This window comes from Danaus plexippus, chromosome 11 (assembly GCF_018135715.1).
Source record: "Danaus plexippus chromosome 11, MEX_DaPlex, whole genome shotgun sequence".
Taxonomy (NCBI): domain Eukaryota; kingdom Metazoa; phylum Arthropoda; class Insecta; order Lepidoptera; family Nymphalidae; genus Danaus; species Danaus plexippus.
The window spans coordinates 3,157,026-3,182,064 of record NC_083544.1 but is presented as its reverse complement, the minus strand read 5'-3'; the positions used below and the strand labels follow the sequence as shown (position 1 = coordinate 3,182,064).

Here is a 25,039-nt window from a genome sequence, read left to right as displayed (position 1 = left end):
ACACGCTGTGCTTCCCGCGTAACGGATTTCTGTAAAGAGATGACTTTAATCCTTTTTTTTTTCCAAAAACCATTTATTCCATATTGTTAAGCTTATTTAATCTTGAAAATGCGAGAATTTGTTATAAATGAAGAAACGAATACACTCAAAGTTTGATAAAATAAATATCATTATACAAATGGCAAATCGAGCCTTGATTTATATTTAAAACAAACAAAGCTAACTAACTAAGATGTGTCTAAGATTGTTTGAAACAATTAAAGATATTTTAATTCGTCCATTCTGAATAAATCACATAAACTTATAGATAGTTATGTATTCGTCACAAAAATTATCTCAAGGATACATTTAACTTACTCCTCCAGGTTTAGTTTTTGTGTATATTGAAATAGCGTTATTATAAATCATATTTTTTTTATCGTGCAAAAGAAACTTACAGTTAGGAAGTATACGTATTTCTTAAAGCTGATTATTGTTACAAATTCTTCCTTTAGTATTCTGTCCATGGTTTTTTCTACTATTCTAGTTTACTATTTACATATTAAATTCCAGTTTCACATGTTTGAGAAACTTCAAACAATAGGTTAGATGGATAGAGGAATGGACGGTTACGAAAAAACCGCTCCTATCCTCTAGGTTTTGGTGTAGAAATAACATAACAACAAATACGACATAGGAAAGGTCCAACGTTTTCGTTATGGCAATTCAAAGATAACAAACGCTCGATTCAAAAATAACAATAAACATTGCTAGTTGTTATTCAGAATAACCAGCCGTGATTGTAAATTTTCTTAACTACCTTTTTCTTTCTTTCATAAAAATTAAAAAAACCAGTACAAAATAGATTGATTAAAAAAAATCTATAATAATATTATTTATTTACGTCGCCACTTAAAGTAACTGTATTAAATAATATATGTAAATGTCTTTATGTACACATTTAACCATTAAGAATAGACGGCTTGATTTATATGTAGAGCTTTAATTATTACAATAATAATCTCCATTAACATTATTAATTTTCTAACAATAATTATTAAAGCAAACTGGGAATTATTTCCAGCAGTGACAGGCATGGCACCCAATAGCTAACCATTTTCTATATGAGCCAAGTTTAAAGTCCATTTCGACAGTTCCTAAGTAATGGATCTGCTATTTTAAACTTTTATTCAGTATTCGAATAAAACATTGACTCTTGCTGCTCACCTTCCGTTTCAGCTATTTGTTTCGTCACGTAAACTATAATAAAATACTTTTCTCCTTATGATATTTTATATAATACAGATATATGATGTATTTGTTAAAATTATTTTTCTCATACTGTATCCTAGTTTTAAAGAATCAAGAATATTTAGTGTTTATATAGTATTTTTTTGTAGGTTTCATAGCTTTAATTGGTAAACCTAATATGTATTATTTTTACTTATAACATATAATCTACTTGTTATCCTTTATATACTGTAAGAAGTTTAAAACCATAAACTTCTTACTGTTTACGCAACTTTGGTATTCAAAAGCAGGTAAGTTTACAAACACTGTGGCTTTAATGATCTAATATTAACGAACGTTGGTATTAATTAATAATTCAAAGTATTGTATGGAGAAATTATCAAGATAGATTTTGCTTTAAGTGTTGATGCATCATTATAAAATTTAATTACAAGCGTCGAATATTAATTGTTAAAGTACCTTTAAATAACATTGTATAAACTTCATGGTAATAACATTTTATTAAGGCATATTAAATATCACGTTTAAAATAATTAATTAACCATTTTAAATTTTGGCTACCAGAAAAATGCCCGTAACTATTTCAATATCCGCATTTTTTTAGTATTATGAGCTGTTCTATCATAATGGCTGAGAAGGTTAAAAAGAAAATTATTCTATAACATAGTTGTAATAATGTTGTATTTTTAAATAAACAAAAAATTAATCGCAATTTTCACTATGAATGGTTAAATTCATAAAGACGACAATGTAAGCAGTTTGCCGTTGACAAGTGTCAGATTTATTGACGCGTTCACAGCCGACTAAGCTTATTTTTACGAAGATCTACTCTCACTAGAATAGATGCTCATTTAAATATTTAAATAGAATCGGAAATAAGTCAGAAGAACAAAACATATTTCAATACACAATCTACCTAATAAAAACTATGAAAATCGTAAGGTTTTAATAACAGAATAAAAAAATCTGTGTCACAATAAAGCCGTTCCCGAAGGTATAGATCCAAGCGTGTAATGTTAGCTTAGAACGTTATCTGAATATTAGACGAGCTTGTCATTTCTGTATACAGTACATTTGTAAGAGCGAGTCGTCATTTATTGGCCGACGCGGTGCCTCTCACCTAATCCTGCAACGTCAGCGTCGTGACCTCCTTAATCCTTCTTCCCTTTTCGCCAAAACCAAAGCCATACTTTGTTGAGATTATAGATTTTTTTTGAGGGCTTAACTGGTGATTTTAAAGTAGAGAAAATGAAAATGTTTTAATAAAGTTTTTATGGCTTTTCACTTTGTTTTAATGTTAACATTTTTATTATGATTAAGGTGTTTTTAAGCGGTTATTACCTTATCTTACGAAAGCAAAATAATTATTACTTTATATATATTTCATATTGGGTTACCAATGACAAAATACAATGTTTCCTTCAGTATTAAACTGAACGTTTCTACAATAGTAATCTACGTGAAGCACGCTCAAACCTCCGATTCAATTAGACCATCCGAGTATATGGGACTACAATATTTGCTTTCCTCTAATACTCCTTAGCAAATAGAGTAACTCTCCAACTAATACTAGCGATCAATAGGTCTTTTAATCAAATTAATAACGCCACTTAACAAACAACAAGTAACTGGAGTCCAAAGTTGCATAACATACATATATAGTACCAGGGTGGTACTCGAATATTTCACGCAAAACTTGTAAGCAGCTTACGACTACATGCCCCGCAAAATTAGTTGTCTAGCCAATTTCTACTATCTGAATAATTGATGTGATTCACCTGCGCCAAGGCAAACATTTGCCATCGGACTAGGTTTGTAAGTGCTAAGGTATTTCCTACGCGTAGTTTCTTGTTCCGTAGAGGTCACTTTCGTCTGTAGAACACTGTATGTATTCTATTCGGAAATTATTAATTATGATTTGCATCTAAATAAGAAATATTTGGAAATAACTAAGATTTCAGTTCATTTAATTTTATATGTGTGTATATATATAACTGACAAATAAAGTAAAATTAAGATTTAAAATACATTTACAGACATTACATAAAATGTTGAAGTACCATACATATTTTATGTCAAACGGTGTTTTTGCTTAAAATACTTTTTATGCAACATAACAAAATGAAACCATGTTTCGAAGAAACCAGATCGGAGCAACGCGACGCAAAAATCTAAAAAACCCTGCTCAGATTACATAATAATACTTTTTTACTCACCGCTTTATATATGTGTGTTTTTAGTTATATTACGACATCATAAGGTGCATAACAAATAAATTCTGAAAGTAATCCAATATAATTTACGGATTTAATTTTAATAAAACCTGTATATTATAGAGACATATATTGCAATATAGGAATAATTAATTTAATAGCATAGCTTATCTTAGCGATTTATTACGAAATTATTTCAGAGTCAAAAATGTATATATATTTAACCAGTGAATTTGTCATAAGGGTCCATTTTATATTGCTATTACAATACATCTCATGAACACACCAAGCTAAATTGAGTGAAGGTTCTACAAAGGGATCAACTTACTATATCTAACATATGCATAATAATAGAGTATTTGAAATTTGTTGCCTACACACCGACTAAATGCAGCATTCTATTAAGAGGACAGTGTTGACCGCAAACGTGACGTGTATTTTGATATGCACATGGTATATATTTTGGTGGAGTAGATGCACACATATAAATTTCAAATCTTTAAACTATTGTGAACATTGAATTGAAAGTTAAGCAGTGTTAAGTTTTATTTACAGGGGATTATAGAGAAGGCTATGCCATATCTTTTTCAATTATAACATCAAAATGTATTTTATGACGATGGAAATAATTGAAGTGTATTGTTAAGCTAAATAAATTATTTAAGGCATAATAACATATATTTATTTATAAGTCATTATAAAATACAGAGGTAGTAGTAATATCATATATAACAATACCCGAAGCTAAATTTCTCACAAGTCAGAATTTACTTTGTTGCGTAGAGACTACGTGAAAACAGCTTGAACAGGTAATATTACATTCTATTGGTTGACAGACTAAGATCTTATCCAGGAGCCCTGTCATTGAAACTACCTTCGTAATGACAAGGTATTTCTTAAGTTAAGTACTCCAAGTTACATGTCTGTGATTACCTGGATAGTTTAATCTACTTCAGTTAACCCGGCTTTCATTCCGCCTTTGAAATACTGTGGTTTTATCAGTTAAAGTTTAGTTTCTCAAAAGCCACAACCAATAAAGTATTTACTGGAGACATGAAAAACTAGAAATGTTATTGTAGTAGTTCACTTTGTATAAAGAAAAAATCCTGATATTATAGAGGAGATATTAAGGTTATTAATGAACAATCCTTTGCTATATAAAAATAATTCTCTTTACTAAAATGGTGTTTGTGTCAAAACATTGTACGGAATAAACAAGCATCGTGTGCCGCATGCCAACGGCTCGAGCAACAAGTGAGTTCTTTGTCTTGAGCCAAAATTGCTCTTCTTTTAAGATATTAAGTTTTAGTTTATGTCTAACTTTAAACGTAATGGAATACGAGAGGATAAAACATGTTACAAGACATTTCTCGGTTAAATTTTTCAATATCTTTTCCGTTTTAAGATACCTTTTCTTTTTCTTTATAGTGTGAGCATTGAATTAATCTTGGAATTAATACTAATAAAGTTAAGGATATATTATTTTAAATTAACTTTAAATACATTAGAGGAAATCAATGACAGAAGTCGGTATTTGAGAAGTTAGCCTTAAATGTCGTTACCGTAGTTGCATCTCCAGGGTGCAATGCATCGTTATTATTCCGCCATTTAGTGCTCTGCACATTTAACTGCGGTCGTTAGCTGACATATCCCTTTAAATGTAATATTCATGGATAAAAAATTATATATAAATTTATGTCCAAATAATAAAATTATTACTATTCCTACAAAAAAAAAAATAATTATAGCAAGGAATATGTTTCTATTGAAAATATTTTAGTGGTGATAAGTACAATTAAAATAAAATAAAATTTCATAAACGTTGTCCTACCATAACACCTATAGAAGCAAGGAGAAAATAGATAAATGTTTTAGATATTGTTTCATTAAAGTAGTATCACAATGACGTAGTCCAAGGCTATAGAGGTCCGTAATTGGTGCTCGAGCTTGCTATCGCTTGCAAATTCTGCTTCTTGAGTTCAATTGCTCGCTTTATTTTGAGTAATTGTGCATGAGTTTTGTCTAACAATATAATAGTCTCATAGAATATAATCCATGAATTTTACTAAATAATTTAACTGTTGTATAATCTACATCTACAATTTCAAGGTAATATACTGACTAACAGTTACTCGTAGTTATAACAAGCTTTTATATTTGCCATTGTGGTTTCTTACTTCCGACATATTTTTTTATTGTATGAATTTTACTTATATTCTTCAATGTAATAATAATTTTTTTAAAGAAATTTAATTTCAATCTGTGCGGTGGTTTCTGTTTTTTATAACTGTAGTACAATTTCGAGAGAATCATATATTAGGTATATTTATTATACCTTCGCATTAAGTAAGAAATGTATGTATAATACAATAATATAACGATAATTGACTCTAATATGGATAGTGTTCTGCCCGAATAAGCAGGGTTTAGCCTAAAGTAATCCTCGAGGATTTAGTAATAATGGGATCTGTTTACATCGATAGAGAGCATCATGTATCTGATAGTGTAACACAATATTTCGTATTGCGTTATCGATACCGAGACGAGGAGTAATACACATGCTATAACTTCTATACTGAACAAATCGATATTTTGCATTTCATTTTGAATACGAGGTACTACATAGATTTGAGTTTTAGAACATTGGTTTCTCAAGAAATTTAAGTTATATCAATAATTTAAACAAAGATATTCGTATCACGTTCAAAATAAAAAAGGGCTGCCATTCTGAAATACAAGACCGTTTCAAATCAAACAAGGCGTTCCCATTATTAATAACTGAAATGTTATCTTTTAGTTTGAGCGATAGAGGCGGAGTTTTGAAATTGTCCTAAGACCTTAGCACTACCTGAGTTAAAGCTTCTTTACATCAAACGGCATAACAAATTCATACATAATGTATAAACGGCTTAATGGAGCTGGCATGAGGTCAGGCCGACTTGGCATTAAGAGCTTTCGGTGAGGCCAAGGGTGGGGGAGGGACCAAAGTGAATATTATAACAGGATAATAATGATATTCCTTGTTTTCCAGCTGCCAAATAAACAGTTGTGGCACGGACTATGCCTTGGAAACAAAGGCTTAACAAAGATTCACTTGACAAAGAGATAGCACTTGTTTGGCTAGACTTCCGACTTCAAGACAATCCTTTATTTACGAGTATACATCGCAATAATTTATGAACGCGAAATGGAACAAAACTCTGACAATTTTGGTTACAATGGGATATTGTACGAAAAAAAAATCTTCTATGCGCCCAAAACAAACTTGTAATAAATTTTAAAATGTCTATACTCGTACATAACTTGATAGCGTATAAATTAATTTAGAATATAAATGAGAATAATATCGTTTCGGCGGGGCATATATTTCCATAATTTGTTAAGTTCTCACAGGTAGGCGCTAGAGTGTTGCTAATTGAGATCTCTTGGTATTATAAGAATAACATTGAGATATTTGCTGCCTATTATATATACTCCGGAACCTTAAAAAAGTGTAGTAACCATTTTGAAACGTATGTGGAAGGTGTAGGTAGATAATACATTTAAATTCAAATATGGCTTGACATAGTCTTTATAAAATGAGTGATGAATTGACACACATTTTAGCCGCAGGTAAAGAACGGGTTTTTAAAAACCTTGTACTGAAATTAGTAAAAACATTATAAAATCCCAGAATTTTATAAAAACTGTTTCAGCAACATTAAGTTAAAGTGCTCTTAATAAGAATCGTAATAATTTTAATCTCGGCGTAATGTATCGCGGTGTCTTCCAAGTGAATGCACCAGTTAAGTACCAATTATAAGGCTCCCTTTTGTAAAGAAACTTCATTGTACAGTTTACAATAAAATCTCATTGCATATTTCTTAAAGTTGTTACGTTTACAACGCTAAACTTCTAACAATGCCGTCGACAGACGGCATTCACAATACAAAGTAAATACTTTTATTCGAGAAATTAGCTTGTACAAAATAGGCCTCGGGATGGCCCTAAGTAAACCAGCTTTTGAGTAACAGCAGCCACAAAGTATGAAGAAGCCTCCGTTGAAACGGTGGACAATTTCGCCGAAGGCCCAGACAAACATTCATATTTAATTCTACTTCGCCTTTGAACTTGCCTATTAGCAAACAGACCTCCGAAGGACCAATTTTGCACATAAGATTAAAACTTTTCGATGTTAATGTTTTATGTGCTCAAAGTCTGGACCCTTTGCTCCTGTTTTTACTGCTGTTACATGTGTTAAACTAATTTAAATATATATTCGAGAAGTCATTTGTGGTGTTCGGTTAACAAACTCTGAAAGTCTTTCTCTTTTCAATAAAAAGGTTGCTTAACATGGTATTTGAAACCTATTTAACAGTAATTTCCACACGAACACATGAGTTTTAAAACTAGAATTAAGTCATTTAAGCAGTGAATAAGACACTTTCATAAATATTTTAAATTAAAACTGTTTAAAATTTAGTTACACACCTGATTTAATATTTTATTATAGCACTCAGATTACTATCGGCGGGTAAAACGAATGAGGGGAGAATCCCGGCGCCCGAGCTAAGCGGATAAAATATGAAATACATTTTCGAACGACAGCAAATGCGTGATCATATTAATTATTACTTATTTAAAACTAATTCTGTACTCTGCGTTCATTATTTCTACTACACATTAACTTGTGTAACCCTTCGCGCTTATCTTAATATCATATTCTGTTTGTATGTGTAAATTTCAGCAAAAACCCGCCATGCGGTCTGCCAGCGGACTTATTTCAATGACAAAGTACATATTGCGTTTAATTATTAATGAAAATTATCATATATTCCGTTTTAAAATGTAATCCGCTCGTGATATAAAAAAGTTTTATGAGATGTAGTCTGTGCTTATGTACATATTTTATTCTTTTACAGATTTACTTTCAAATGTTTGTTCCGAATTATAGATTCCAATTGTAATTACTTCTCTCAACTCCGATTCGTCAAAGTCAGATTGCTTAATAAATGAAAAGGGTTGGACATACTTAATTGTCTTAAATTTGGTTATCTTAATACTTAGGGCCTAAATTAATCTCTATTATTAAAGATGTTTCCCTATTTATTCTAATTATTTCTTTTGTGAAATTGTTTTCTAGGAAAATTTGAGTAATAAAAGCTTTTAGAATCCGTTTTTAAAAGGACTTTTTTTTCAGGACTTTACAAAATATTTTTTTACGACAAAAGTACAACCATTTCCATCTTAGCTATTACAAAAAAAAATCTTTATACGATAATCGGATTACAAGTTGATTATAGGAAATTAGCTGGTTTTGACAAAAACTCTAAGATATCACTTAGTTAAATTATGCCATCCTAGCTGATTAAGTTAAAAGTTATTATATAGAAATGGAATAGAGAAGTGGATCCATCTATCACATATTACATTACTATTACTCAAATATCATAGAACAGGTTAATAACAGACAATTATATGATGTACCTACTAATACAAAGTGAAGCGTAAACGTAAACGTAAATTTTTAGTTTTTATTATTTATTAACAGAGTGCAATGTACTCATCACTACAATATGTTCAACTTTAATCAGGGATGTTCGTGTGAGCATGGTCCCGTTGGTGTAGTTCCAGGTAAAGCATCATATGCACTAACAATTAACGTTATAAGAGAGCCGTTACAAAATAACGGATAAGTTTACAGTGTGGCTACTAATTCTACTTATTTAAATAATTTTTATTTAAGAAAAGATCCTATACATGAAATATAAATTTAAAAAAACCATAGATCAAGGTATACAAATTTTATTACAAAAATTAAGCACCTTCCACTGTCGTCAAGTATTTTTATTACTATATCTATGTAATTATATTGTTGGAATGCATTATCATATACGCATAAGAAACTCTAAATGTTTATAAAAATGTACATAAATTTAATTGTACCGAGTGCAGAGAAGCTCTTTTTTTAAGTACTATGTATGTACATATGTAACATGTATATGCTATAAAAATAAGTAAATAATACAAGTCCATAACAAGCAGCCGCTACTTGCAAAACGTAAATGCCATGGTCACTCATTGTAACAGCTTTTTTTCTCCTTAAAATATGCCTTATTATAAAAATTTATACGTTCTTGGATCGCACGGACGATTTACTTTAGATGCGGACACGCTTGTTTGTTGTTATCATTTCACCGTCCGTTATTTTGAAATTTTCCGATGCATCATTTAAACATTACAGTTTTGAGATTTTTAAAATATAGCATATAATGAATCATATTATTACAAACAATTGTTATTATATTATATAAAAAAATAAAACATATAACAATTAAAATAAAACTAGAATAACGATATTAAGGCCTCATTGACAATTCACATATTGTATCTATAATGTATCGTCTACGCGTCTATCCTATGAGGCCTCTTTCGCGCCCAATGTTAAGGTCAAATTACATAACTCCGTAGACAGCTTGGCGGCGCGCGCGCAGGTTCAACGACCGGGGCCCGCGCGGTACTAACTTTGAACTTCAGTCCGCATACCAGCCGATTAATGACCAGGCTTGCCAATTAATTTAACATTCAAACATTGATTTGAGAAGAACCATCAATATTATATATCCATCTCGATTTTTTTTAACATACACTTTAACGTTTTCTTATTACGATGAAGCTGTGATTTTATGAGGTAGGCAATACATTTGTGAGATTACCTATTTCAGATGTAACGTACAATACATTACATTCGATATAATACATTACTTTATCCTAAGCCTGTACACTAATCTCATAAAGGAAACAGTAGATAAGACAAGGGAATCAGCCTCTACAAACACGTTCACCACACCCCGTAATTACCGTACCTTGTACATTGATGACAAGAATTAATTAACAGTATCGAAAACAGACGCCCCTCTATGCCTGACACCTGTGCCTAACTGTTTCACAAGGCACCGGAATTTACTAATTTAATGTAAATATTACAATTCACATATTATATTATGTCCCTTATGATTGGTAGATCGATGATAAATTTTATTACTTTGCTTTTATTGCTATAAATGGTAAAATCTCACTACTATTACTTCTTTCGCATTCTATGAATCTCTAACATACATAAAGCATGAACTCAAGAATTGGTCTATTATAATTTTCTTTGTTTGGCTAAAGTAGCTTTAGGCATCGTTTATAAAAAAATGTCAAGTGCCTGTAAAAATTTTGAATGACATTGGTTTCTTTGTATTTTGTTTAAATGAATTGTATTTTTTAAGGTAATAGGGTTTTATAAAGAAGTTGCAGTTTTATTTTTACATTTATGTACCTTATCACAAAAAAAATAGTTCTGAACGTAAAATATGAATAGTAAAAATTGGCATACGGTTATATTGAAAGGTTTTATTGATTTAATATTTATGTAAATACGATTGAATTTTGTCTGCCTGTGAGTTTTATTTTCTAATGTAAATATTGCGAATGTGCAAACTTAAATGTTCAATAAATCTCTGTTTGACAAACACGTATTTCAAATGTATCAATCTAAGGGTTTCTATTTATATTTTGCTTATGATATTTTAAATATGCGTAGGTACATGAAATAGATTTAATCCTTTGAAGTTATAGATGAAAACAATTGATGTCATAATCCTCGTGATATCTCGTTATCCTCTACTTTATTTTTACCTGTTACAGACTAACGAGATGTGCGTAATCTCAATTTAAAACTAAAGACATTTGCTGAAAACATTCGGATACATATTTGATAAAAAACGCCGATTTTTCAGTGTTATATTATGATAAATGTTATAAAGTGAAAAATATTACCTCAAGTTATTCATGAATCAATGTTTTTTTAGGAAGAAATTATTTTTTGTATATACAATAATTGAGTTCTTATTGTATAATAGTTGTATACTTTGTTATTTACTGTTTTTTTTTTTCTAATGTAACCGACTCGTCTCAGAAGACTTTTCTTATTGTTTTTGTTTTGAATGAAAATAGTGCGCTACGATAAAAGGCGCTTAATGCCCCTAAGCGTACACAATGAGCTTATACAGGATGCCTCTTGTGATGTCCTAACGAGTCCGACTTACAAGATCAATACAATTTTGTGTCCATACTATGGATCATTCATAAGTTTTTTTAAATCTAATAATTTACAGTATGATTTATTATAAAATATTTTAAAATCTTATTTTTTTTAATTTTATAGCTGATTATATATTTTCTCTAAAATCCTTTTTAATTTAATCTTTAAATTAAATATGAAGTTTCACTTTAACATATTTAAGAATGTAATGAAGAGATAGGAATGAAAAGTTTTGGTGGAGAAAACTTAGCTGTGGTGAAAATTAGCGGTCATGCACCGTCGGCGTTGCAAACAGTAGCCTCAGCTTAAGGCGCGAGTTGCAGAGCGGTCGGAGGCTGAGCAAGCGCGGCGCAAGCGCCCAGGTGAGTCAGGTAGGCCCGCCCCTACGCCCTCCGCGCGTCTCGCGCACCTGCCTCGCCGCTCAGTCCATCGCCACACGCCGGCCTGGCGACTTGTGCTCTGTGCACGCCGCCACTCTCTCAATACTCTCGCGAGCCCTGCGCGTTGTTTCTCGCTTCTCCCGATCGCTTAGTTTCCCATCCCCGCGATCGCCCCTTTCCGAACCCGATACGACTTTGAAACTTTGTTCGAAGTTCCCGCGCTCTCCAAATTTTACCGGTGAAATTTGACCCGGCCGGAGACGGTTTCGAGGACTCGGCGGCGAGTTGCCGTCGAAAGCTCGGTGGTCGGCCGTTGATGCGGTCGTGAGAGACGTCGGAGAGGCCTCCAGGAGGCCGTCGGCACGCTGTTCCCGCCGCAGCTTGGGTGCGTGTCCTACGCGACGCCTTGCGCCTGCTGCCCACCGCTGTTTCTACAGCACCCACATCCATTGGCATTGCCGCTCCCCCTCCCGTTACCCCTTGCATTCCCGCTCCAAACTCTTGACCCTCAAGTCGCTAAGCACCAGCGTCTGCTGCTCTCTAACATGGTAAGTCTATTAAACATTTCCCGCCTATCAGCGTGTACTCGAAAAATAATGTCATATTATTACTTATAAAGTTTTAACAAATGGATCTGATAAGAAGTCTCATTGTTTTGCATTTAATCCTCACGAACGGTATCTTTGTTTTCCTAAGGTTGGTTCTATGAAACTATTGCTAATAAATAAACATTGTTCAAGAACTTATTAAACCTTATTGAATCCGTATGCGACATAGTTTCTCAGATATCTCTAAACTTCGTTCGGTCATTCGTAACAATTTAGAAGTTTACACTTCTCAAGTATAACTCTGGAGTATTAATGATGTAGTTATTCCCTTAACTTTGTATAGGCACTAAACTCGAACCCTCATTTAAATGAACTACCGAAGTTTTCATTAACTTAAGGCACGTGTTGAAGATAAAAGTTTAAACTTTCCGTACAATATATATGTACGTATGTGAGAATATTGAAATATATTGAAATTTATTGGTTAAAAATAAGTTTGTTATAAAAATGATTATTTCCAAGGTAAAACAAAAAGCTGGTATATTAAGTAAAACATCTTTTGTTTTAATATAGAGTCAAATTTTTATCTTCTTCCTATGTACCACCGAATGGTGGCATCCAGCCATGAAAGTAAACGACGATGACAGAAGTTTGACTCAAAATGGAAGTCGCATCAAACTTTTCTCATTAAGACCTTCCGTCAAAGGTAGTGTTTACGTTATTTTAATACTTCTAACTCATAAATATAATTTGTCGAGCCAATCCTGCTCTTACCTGTCCCGGGAATTGCTAAGAAGACAGCTCAGTTCAAAAAATGTATATTGTATGTATATACAAAGTATTGAAATAACTTAAAAATGTCGTTCAGCCTCATTGCGTTTTATAAAACTTAGGAAACTAGACACTACCGGTTTATTCGATAACTTTATAGAATTATTAGAAACATTAATTATTTTTATTACTAGAGGAAGAGAAAAAGTATAATAATAAATTACAACCGTCAGTTACATGTTCGCAAATTAAAAATTTGTTTTTAATTATCTCAATTTATAAATTAATATTTTTATATCAAAATACACATCACAGTTATAGAGTTCCCGACGAACTAACGGTTAAAAATTTTTATATAAGCATTACCATTCTAAGCATATAATATACACGGGCAACCGGCTAGACGTTTAACGGCGGAATCACATTTATGTCTTGCTAAAATTGAATTTCCAGTACTTTTGGTAATTAATCTTTATTGGTTTTATACTTAATATTAAAAAAAAAACAAAACAAATAAGCTTAAGAAAATTAATATTGGTGATATATTCATTTTATTCACATTGTTTTTGTTATGAATACTAACTGTAATTTCAAGGCTAGAGTGTTTAGGCTGTGACTGGAATAGTGCGTTCACCACCTATGACTTCACTTCCACCTACCAACCGTTGGAATGACAGTCAAGTATTTCCACATCATTACAAAAAATAGTCGTAAGGATTGTTTTTGATCTGTTCAAGAACATAGTAGCTCTGATTGAGCTCAATAAACTTAATAACTGGAAATTTAAAGTAAAATAATACTGATAATTCTATTTAAGTGTTAATGCGATTAGTAAAAAATAACTGACCTCCTTAAGCGAGGAATAACAACGGATAATTTTGGAATATATTTAGTAAGAATTTCATTCATATACCTACACGGAATATAAAAGAAATCACAACTCGTATGTAGCGTGTCGTCATTATATCAGTTTCACCACAATTTCGCTCGAAAGCCGCGACTCTAGTCGACCGCGCGAAACGGTATTCGCTACACAAGTATGTATTTGATTAATTTTATGAAACATTGTTTTAAAAATATCTGTTAATTCTATACTTCCACTGATTCTATTAAAAAAATCCTTAATAAAACCTGTAACAGCTAAAGCTCAAGTTATACTGACTCGCAATATTATTCATTCATATCTTTACTTATATTTTAACTTGGCAAGTTTATATGAAAATTTGGTTACAATAAAAAAATCCAATATAAAATTTAAGACTAGAAGTTAGAATATATTATAGATTTTAATTCAGAAATATAAAAATTGTATACGTGTCATTAACAGTCTTCTATCATATCGCGGTGAACTCGGAGAGGCCCCGTTGCATCATTTAGAAAATAATATTTTAGTCCGAGTTATAGCCGTTTAGCGATTTTAGTACAGGCAAGTTCATTGTTGATAATAACGCTTCGGTAAAGTCTTGATAAAGTAAAAATTACGTTTACTCTAAATTACCATATTTGCTTACACTGGCGTTTCACAAAAAGTATTAAGTACTTTTACAGAATAGTTATTTTTTTTTTAATATCATCTATATTATTTTATTTCTATTTTATTAGATATATGTATATATATTGTAATATTTATCCAGACCTGTGATATGCGTATAAGACAGTTATTTTTTGTAATAGATTTTTATTTTATAAACAAAAACATGATAACTTCATACGTACAAAATATCAAATTAGCTTTTAACTCGCTTTCTATTACACCTTGAGCCAGAAATAAATAATATAAGGTCATCGTGCTAGCTTACGAACCGGAACGGCCATAAACGTGTGCCGACTAAAAATCACTCTTTGTATTAGTATTTAAGAAAATTAATCAAATTCGATATTGTGTCTACTGCATTTTATTGAAATTTTGAACATAAAAATATATTACTTGCAATAAATTTTGATTTGCGATCAATGAAAACAGAGTAAAAAAAATCTAAGAAATTGTTATCTGTTAAACTTACTTGCGATAGGCAAAACTATTAAATAATAATAATAATTTAAAGCAAATTTAAAATATAGAGAAACATAAAGGCTAGTTTAGTTATTATTTGGAATTCGTTTGACGTTTATATTCCGGTTACGGCCGGCATCTGTTTCATCTCTTACTAGATATTTATGGATGAAATCAAATATACTAAATATGTAACACACTTTGATAAGATTAAGACAACTTGTAAGTTTTTAAAAATACCTTACAATTTTAATAAAATTCTTTTTAGTTCAAACAATTTCTTTCCAAATCGAAAGCCCAATTCTATTGTTCCAGCAACATTTTTTTTTTAATTTTGCATTAATATTTTAAAACATAGAAAGAAAATCTATTTGGATTTAAACACTTCAAATTTTATAAAAAAATCTGTAAATATATATAACTTTACAGCATTATCATAATTCTGGTAGAAATGGCCAAAACTTTTTATTTATACTTTAAACTAACAAAAAATATTTATTTCAAAGTTATCAGGTAACAGATTAATCGACTGAAATAAAGCTACTAATATATTCATATCGCTCGAGGTGATTTAAATTCTCCGTTGCAATGGTAAAATACGGTACTAGACGTCACAGTAACGAATTTTTCTCTCTAATTACTCGGTGTCAGAGAGATTGTGCAGGAAATGCTCTCGCGCCGGACAAAGGAGTCTGCGACGTTCATTAATAAGATCCTTCTAACTGCAATTTCCCTGAATGAAACCCCGGGGCCTCGTTAAAAATATTAATATCGGCGATATACCTACCGTCTTGATGGTGACCATTATTTAAACCCTTTGTAACTGTTTAGCTCTGTCTCTTATAATTTTATTAATTTGAACAACAACATCGAATTTCTCGTAAATCTGTTACAATTATAATAATTCAAATTTTAAATATAAGAAAACAAATTACAAAGACGCTATTTAGTTATAAACAAAAAAAATAAGGAGGGCTCATATCGTCACAATGTCCTTCCTTTGATGTAATATTCTAATTATATTCCTACGTACTTATAGTACTTAGAAATTATTTTTAATTTCGCTTTCGCAACTCATATTTCAACAAAGACCCTTCTAAATCCGTTATAATGTCTTTATAAAAATACGACATAGCCAAGAAAGGATATAGGGAAAAGGTGATTCTTGCTTCTTTGTGCTGCAGGTAATGAAAAAAATGGACTAGGTCACGATGACGGGAATTTATTAAGCTTGTTAAAATAAATTTGTTCGTTTTTAATATCGCTATAAAACTTTCACAACATTATATAATATACGTAATAAGGTGAATAATAAGAATAAGAAACAAAATATGCGAAAAACTTTATACAGTTTTTTTAATCAACATACTGGGTATTGTTTAAAATGTTAATCGCTTATCGTGACTTGATTACATAATATGACCTTAATTTTAATTTTTCTTTATATCTACTACATATAGATGATATAAAAAACAATTTGTAGAATCAATTCATAGCTTCACGTGTGAAAGACAGTCTGAGGAAATTATAAGGAAAAGGAAGAGCAAAACTAATACATAGAATAAATTAAGAGTGACGGTTTTGGCTTCGGAGATTGTACAATTTTATTATAACGCTCTATGAAATAATATTTTTTTTTTGCATAACAATTAATTGGTTGTGAGAAGATAATTTCTTTATTAGACCGAGAGAAAAATGTCTTTACTGTTCATCTCCGTATAAAAGTTTTTTAAATTGTTCTACCTTAATAAAAATTATTTCACAATTTTAAATTAATTTAAAATAAAGTTTGGTCTGTGACTATTGAATGGAGAAATAGAATTTTTACTTCTGTCACACTAAAAGTTCATCAACGGTATAGTCGAGTTATGTGATCCTAAAAACATGCAGTATAAGAAAAAAACACACGAGACACACATGTTGTAGGAACAATATACAACAAAATATTTTATAGGAATCTCAAAAACATGCAAATATATTTTTATTACAGCTATTTATAATTGTAATATACTCAAAAAGACGAAAATCTTAGCTGGCAAAAATCTTACTAACACCAAACGGTACTTTTTACGTTCTTGGTTGCGGCACCTTAAACCAATATTACCTTAATGGTCGATGAGTTTAACGTTTATATAGGTTTTCCTGTAAAAGTGTAACTCATGCCAAGATGTAATAACGGTCACAACATGTTGCATCATATTCAAATTTATTTCTACCTTTGCTTAAATCTTTAAACCATTACTGTTAGCAAGCAACTGTAGCTACGTAACAATTTATTTTTCATTATACTTCGTTTTCAAATATTATTGGCAAAATATATAACACGTTTTGTTCTGTTGGTGTTGACTTTATACAAACGTGATAAAATTACGAAAACTTAAGTTGAAAATATTAATTCATAATAAATAACTAAGTTTTGAGAAAATAAAATTTCAAAGTTTCATTTCGTAAGTCGGTAGTTTTGACGGCAGCCTTCTGCGCCATAACTCATGAAACAATGGCGGCGGACGCCAGAAATAACCGCGGAAAACAAACAGACAGCACCGCAGACACTCTCTCTACACTTTACAGATACACCTAATGTTAATTTCATAGAGCATGATTCATGACTTTAAGTACATATTAAGAATAGTTCACTTACTGACTTTGTAAAATATAATACATATTTATTATAATATATATATTATATTAATTATAATATTAAAAGTAGGAAGATAGAATTAAAAACATATATTCGTATAATACTTATCAATGAGTTATAAAAAAGAAGACGGACAAAGAAGTTATATATGAAGAACCAAAGTTCTTTCCCCTAACATTTCAAATAAGTTCCAATATTTTAAATTTTTTTATTATGTGGCTTTTTTATTTAACATTACATTTTTCAGAGAAAAAATATACAATAATAGAAAATATATGTAATACATCAATAATTTCCTCATACCTACTTGTTATTAGACATATACGCCATTTGATGTTATCTAAAATGAAAAAATTTTGCACTTTCTAAATACACCTGAAACAATTCAGCAATCGGGCGCTGAAATAACTGGCAACAATAGTGTTACATTCCAAACAGGGCATGACTGAATCTGTTTCAACTTCATAGCTCACTGCGTTTTGTAAATCAATATACATGTAAATGAAATAAACTTCTTTACGTGTACGATTTTTTAAAATGAACATGTTAGTTTACTGACATAAACCTATACTACAATAAACATTCCTGTTGTAAGACGACGATATAGTAATATAATAGCGTATTAAGTTGTACTTAAAAATAAAAAGCCTGGAAAAATTATGTGTAGGTTATATTAAAACGAGGTATGTCCTAATGTAAGCAAATTGCCGTCACAGCCTTTCAACATCCGGTCGCGGCTATCATTTTCATGATAAGCGCTTAAAAGCCTGCTGGAAAACGCTTTCAGTAGACTGACTACTACAGGATGCTTCCATACTTTTTGCTTCTTCGGGATGTGTCGTGAATGAATACAGTGTGATAAATAGTAAATCGTGATTTAAATTTCAATGTCGTTCCTACAAATCTATTCATGATGATAATTTCGTTAAGCGTTTTCAAGAACAGCATACCTCTCATAACTGTTCTGTATAGAACTTTCAAAGCTTTTTTCAATTCAAACAAATTAAATGTATTCTAAGAAAATACTCGCCACACAAACTAATTTAAATAAAAGTCATCAATGTTTTAAAAAATATAGCTAAATGGAACCTTATTTACTAACATCTAACCCAAAAATATAATCAAATTACGTTGACGAGAGGTCGCGAACCCCGGGAATCGACAAAATTCCTCTGTATATAAACGAGGTAAATTTAAGAAATAAGATGATGTTAGAACAACCTAATAATGTTAATGCATTGGATTACAAAAGGCCTTGTGAAGAATTTTATATTTTGCGTTATTAATGTTGTAATATTTATCAAACGATTGTTATATAAAATGGAAATTAAATAAGCGAATATCCTTATTAAATTTCCGTTCTTGAAACGGTGCGACAGTGATTTCGAACAAGTCGGGAATACGTTTCTTTGTATTTATGGCAAACTAGCAAGGAAAGAACGTGAGGGGGCGAAAGTTAGGGGGAGGGGAGCGGGTACTTGCATCGTAATGTTGCACTTGCCCTGGTCAGGAAGCGCAGCGGAATGCCGTCAGGCGCGTTTGTAAGGCAGGGAGAGGGGTGTAGAGGGCAATGCACGCTGCGCCGGCGCAGCTCTCGGTTTACCATTCTGTCAAAAGCTTTATTTACTATTCTATCTCGCTTTCTTAAACAATTTTAAGTCAATTTGTGAAATTATTATTGCTTTCTTAATTAAAAACTGTATTGTTTTCAGAGAGTAAAATTCTAGGACAGTGTTTTTGTAACGTAAATCAGAATAAAATTGTGAAACTTGAAACGTTAGGATTTGAACAAATCCAATTCTGCACTAAGCCTTATTCCATTTTTTTGACTAAAAATAAATTGAGGTCGTGCTATATAAACGTCACGCATTGAAACACCTACACTCGCACATGGCGTTGCTTTGAAGCCGAGTGCCGCAATTCTGTGCCGAGTTCCAAAATGCTCGCCAGTACTGAGAATGTACTCGTTATATGCACACTCGAAAGGATTACCCGCTAGTTTGCGTGAAACGATTGACTGACGTCTGTGGTCTGCTATTGGTTTGTTCAAAATAGTAATATCATTTCAATTTGAACCATCAACTGCAAGCATTATCTTCATTAAGCATCTTGTTTATAATTATCTATAAAATCGCTGTAGGTGTGTTAAGAATTTACTATTTTATTCTGTGTTTATTATACAATATTATACAAACGACTTAAGTTGTGATAAAACAAGAAATCTTTTTAAAATAACTCTTAAGTTTTATTTACCTTAGGAGTAGACCGTGCAAGCAGCAATTTTATTTATTATTCCTTTAATTCACCGGTAGGTGCGTGTTGTTAGAGAAAGTCGAAGAAGTATTTCGTCAGCTACATTGCGTTAGTTGAGTTAGATATTTTTATTTCGTCCGGTTTGCCTAATTTAATTTTGCCCGGCAAAAAGTTTGTAAAGCGATACCTAATAGAAGCAGTCTTTTACGTTAATGACCGTCTTCGTAACAACGCTTAAGAAGGATCCATAAAACTTGTACAAAACGTCAAAAACTTGTAGAAAGTGCTATTTTTCAACGTCAGTAAAACAACGATGCAAGTTTAAAATAACGATATGGTCTGTTAAGGTAAACCTGTCTGGTTCCATGCCACTGACTTGCGACTACTCCTTTTAATAGCTGTTTTTTTCTGAATATGATACCGGAAAATATTGTACTTACAAAGTGGTTTGTTTTTCTTAAAGTGGGTTAGTTAGGTGGGACACAAAATTGGAGGAAGAAATTTATCAAAGTTTTAAATTTTATATGAAAAAAAAAAATTAAATTTGAATAAGAAGCGTCTCTTGATAGTGATAACACTCGAGAGATGAAGCCGCGATGAAACCAAAAGCCTTTTACAAACCAGTTGACGGTTTGAATTATAATCGTTTGGTAGATTATCCCTGTTCCCTGGTCAAACATCCTCGCGTCCAAAATTTACATATTTTTTCGTGCACATATACAATTGAGAATTTCGTTGTCTTGCATTGCACGAATCCTTACCTTAAACTGTAACTTAAAAGGTTGTCTAACTAAGAACAAGAGCTTTTTACAAAAGCACAAATATAGTTTTCTTTCCTGATTCGTAGTTATTAGTCGTTCGTTTTATCAGAATACATATCTTGATTTACGGCGAAACTGTGGTCAAAGCAAAAACATCTCAAACCTTTCGCAACAAGCAATGAAATATGTATTCAAAGTAGAAAACAGCGACTAACTGAAATTTACCGTGCAGCACAGTTGCCTGTGTAAAATATCGAATGTACCTCTGGTCCCCAGGTGTGGTTCAAACAGCGCAAGTTTCACTAATGTGCGGCTTAAATGATGACAGCGTTGGAGAACGGGTTCGCCCAAGTCTTCCAACTCCATGGCCTCCCATCCTCTTTATTTATGTTTGTTTTCACCAGAACTAAGCGTTTCAGCTTTTATCTTCACTTAATGGGATGCGTACAAGTTTCATTTATTACTTCAAGTTTTAAAATATATCACATATTCGCGGTGCGTTAGGCAATGTTTTAAAGATGAGGCAGTGAAATGATGTGAAACGCCAGAGTTTGGAGTACTTAGGCAATATATAAATACATATATATTTACACATATGGTAAAGTATTTTAAATAGATATTTGAATACTTCCAACTTTAAATTAAACACAAATTGTACATTATTAGTAGAAATTATTGTATTTTACACAAAATTTTAAGTCAGATATAAATGCAATTCAGTCCATAAATACTCCAACATTTATCCTAGTGAAGTAAAAGATTTACTGCTAAAAGAATTTGTAAACATGTGTATGATCAGTTGCTTATAAATTGCGCTGCTTGATAGAAATTTATTTAGTTCCTCTCGTCTAGATCTAACATTCGTATACATTTAATACTTGTAAATAAACACATTTGTATTTAGCAACAATGTTTAAATAGAAGGCGCTTAAATTTGTTCTCCTAAGTAGAAGTAATAGAGGAAGTTCGTTGTGTTATGTAATCGAAGCGGGTGTCAGGAACAAACTTAGTTTTTATCTGTTAACTTTAGAGTAGTACGAGTTAGGCACGATAGAATTATTGACAATGAGCCGGGTGTTACCTAAGTTTCGATAATATAAAAAGCTTTAAAAGTATTAATTATTCCACGGTAAAGTTTTTTATTGATTTTTAGTCGCTGCACGTGCCCTGTACAGTTTTCAAATCATCGACCAACACGGAATCGGAGTATGAAAATAACTGAAATAGTCGTGTAATGAAAGTGTGCGGTGCAGGCTTTCAGGGCATTAATTGTCACAGGTGTCGATTACCGCTATGACGCCGTTATTTCTATAAATGTTTTTTTTTATTTCAAATTCATTTTTACCTACCTAACTATGTGTAAAAAATATTAACGTCTCTGAAAAATAGTTAAAAATGGTTGTAAGAAATTTTTAAAACTGATATTTATGCTTTATTTTAATAGTTTTTAAAGTTAAATGGTATTTATTGATTTATTTTACAAATTAATGTATTTTAAAAATAATTAATGACTAGGCCTAATCTTCACACCCAAAGTAAAGATGGAGAGACCAAGTTAATGTTATTTAGTTTCATTAAATTTCAATTTTATTTTTTATATGAATGTCATCAGAAACATAACAAGGCTTTAAATTATTTTTTGCGTCGTAATACCCTTAGTTCAATTTATTTCACGCACACATTGGGTATTTTAATACGGGTTTAAAAATATTTCACGACAAAATGATTTTTTCATTAAAACATTTGAAGGATATGTTTAAGGCAAATTAGGTTTTGGGTTGACTGTAGCTGTATCGTTATCTTTAATCAGTGGTATGTTATCACTCTTGTACTCCAAAGCCTGTGACGGACGCCTTGATAAAAACCCTCGATAAAGTACGTCCGAAACATTCAATATATTGATTTCACTAACTCCCTTTTTAGTTCGGTTTTATCGCTTTGTTGTCCTCCGCATTGTACATTTTATTTCCTTTGTGTTTTCATTTGATTAATGGAGTCGGAGTCTATGATACAACCATAAAACAGTAAGGACGAATACATGTCAAATGATGTTTTTAATGTAGAGCGCTTTTACTCCCCTTGGACTACACGCTTTCATTCAGTGATAGCGGTACATTTCACTTAATAGTTGTAAAAACTCTGCTAATGTTTTACAAAAACATTAATTGACAGTTTGATATGTAAAAATAAAGATTATTAAAATGAACTTGTAAAACCTGTTTGGAATTTGATTTCAATATTATTTTATATGTAAAAGTGTCCATCTTATATAGATTTATCACAACTAAGCAATAAATAGGTCAATATATATATATCTCAATAACCTAACACTTCATATATATAGTTGTGCACTTGGAAACGAGAAAACAGGAGACTAAGGTCATATCACAACAATAGGTGTAATTACATCAGCTGACCCCCAAAGGACTATTTTGCTAATTTCTCAATAAATAAACTTAACTCTGACTTACTATTATTATAAATAAACTATTTATTGTTAGGACAAACATCTAAGTACTCAGTAATAGCCTTTTTATAGCGAATCTTATCTTTACTAGGGTTATTTGAATGTTGCCGCTACTTATCTACTTCACTCAGTTGTTTGGTTAGGTAATAGGAACCGATGCGCTTAACAAACCCCTCGCGGTCATTATACTTACCAATACCATTCAGAATCCTGAATTAGCTTAAATAATGCGATACAATTTATTTAATTTATTTTGAAATAAACCCTGAATACATTACATAATTTCGGATAGTTTTGTAGTGCTAAATATTATATTTCGAAATACAATTTAGTATTTATTCGAAATATATTTTCTTGAAGAATATAAGGAACTCCTTAACTTTACGATTAAATACATAAAGATCTTAAATATGATTTTTACCTTCAAATAAATTTGTAAATGCGATGGAGTAGGAAGATAAAATATATTTAATTTCTTGTTACATTAAGATTTTAAAGAAAAATATTGTTGATCCCTCCGTATGACCGGCTCTAGATCAAAATTTATTTTATCGAGAGACACTCGAGTTCAAAAACATTTAATAAAATAATTTAATATCCAAGAAGAAATAGTATATTCTATTAACGAAACTTTCATGACAAAATCATACAGAAATGAAACAGTAAATCTCTGCTATATTTCACTTGCACCATTAAAATGAATAAAAGTGTATACACTTCATAAAATGTATTTTTGAACGAAATTTGTACACATATTTACAACCTGCCTCAATACAAACAAGTGAGGTTGACAATAGGTGAGGCTCTATAAAAAATTAATGTGTAACTGGTTTAACGAGCGCTGTGCGAGCAGAACACCTGTGTATAATATGAACAATGGACAACAAAATGGACAAAACTGTATACATAAAATTAATAAATATATAGAGAGGCATTTAATATAAAACAATATTAACAACCTACAAGTTTTATTTTGATAAACTTATATTAAGAATTAATTTTACTTTGCAAATCTGGAATATTTTAATATTGAAAAAATAAATAAATTACAGACTACTGTTATATAAATAATATTAACCTCTATCAAACATCTACCTGAGACAATTGTAAATGTAACTTACAAATGAAGATTTCTCTCCGTCTGAGAATCATGCGATATGTTTAAACAGTATTTCACAGCACTTGACTGCTCATTAATCGTACGAACGTTAACTCATGACATGAATATCAGCAGGCTATTTACTTAGTGACGTTATTCATGCAGACGGCGTCGTCTGAAATTCCTATGTGAAAATTAAATCCCTAGGTGACTTATCGGTCACTGTTATCATGAAGAGTGCTTTTTGGCAACGACAACTTAAAACCTTTGTAGTATTAGTTGAGAAAGTTAATAATAAATATCTATAAAAAATCACTGAAATTATTATTTTTTCTCTCTCTTATATAGTACATTGTATTGTTTTCCATCTAAACGTAATATATTATTAAAATGCTGAAACAAGTTTATCCTCCAACTATCCGTATAAATAAAGTTATAGGTTATTGTATTTTCGCTTTCAATGAATACCCGAATTCCGTCTACGAGCCATAAAGAGGCTAAGATTTGTATACTATTCATATGTCATATTAAAGGATAAAAGTTCAGCTTATCTTTTGCTAACAGTAAATTCGAATGTAGTTGTGTGGTAGTTTACTTAGGATTAAATCTCGAGAT

General features: G+C 31.2%; 1 protein-coding gene across 7 annotated transcripts in view; it reads left to right on the top strand.

Moving 5' to 3' along the window:
* The window catches only part of LOC116765674 (polypyrimidine tract-binding protein 2), a 244,960-nt gene that overhangs the window by 116,008 nt on the left and 103,913 nt on the right, over positions 1–25,039 (top strand). For 2 of the 7 annotated variants that reach the window (XM_061521838.1, XM_032655247.2), the window contains exon 1: positions 11,953–12,439. The exons of the other annotated variants lie outside the window; for them this stretch is intronic. In XM_061521838.1, the coding sequence (XP_061377822.1) occupies positions 12,437–12,439 (3 nt within the window). In that variant the 5' untranslated portion in view covers positions 11,953–12,436. Of the gene's footprint in view, positions 1–11,952; positions 12,440–25,039 lie in introns of those variants that run through there. 7 annotated transcript variants of the gene reach the window in all.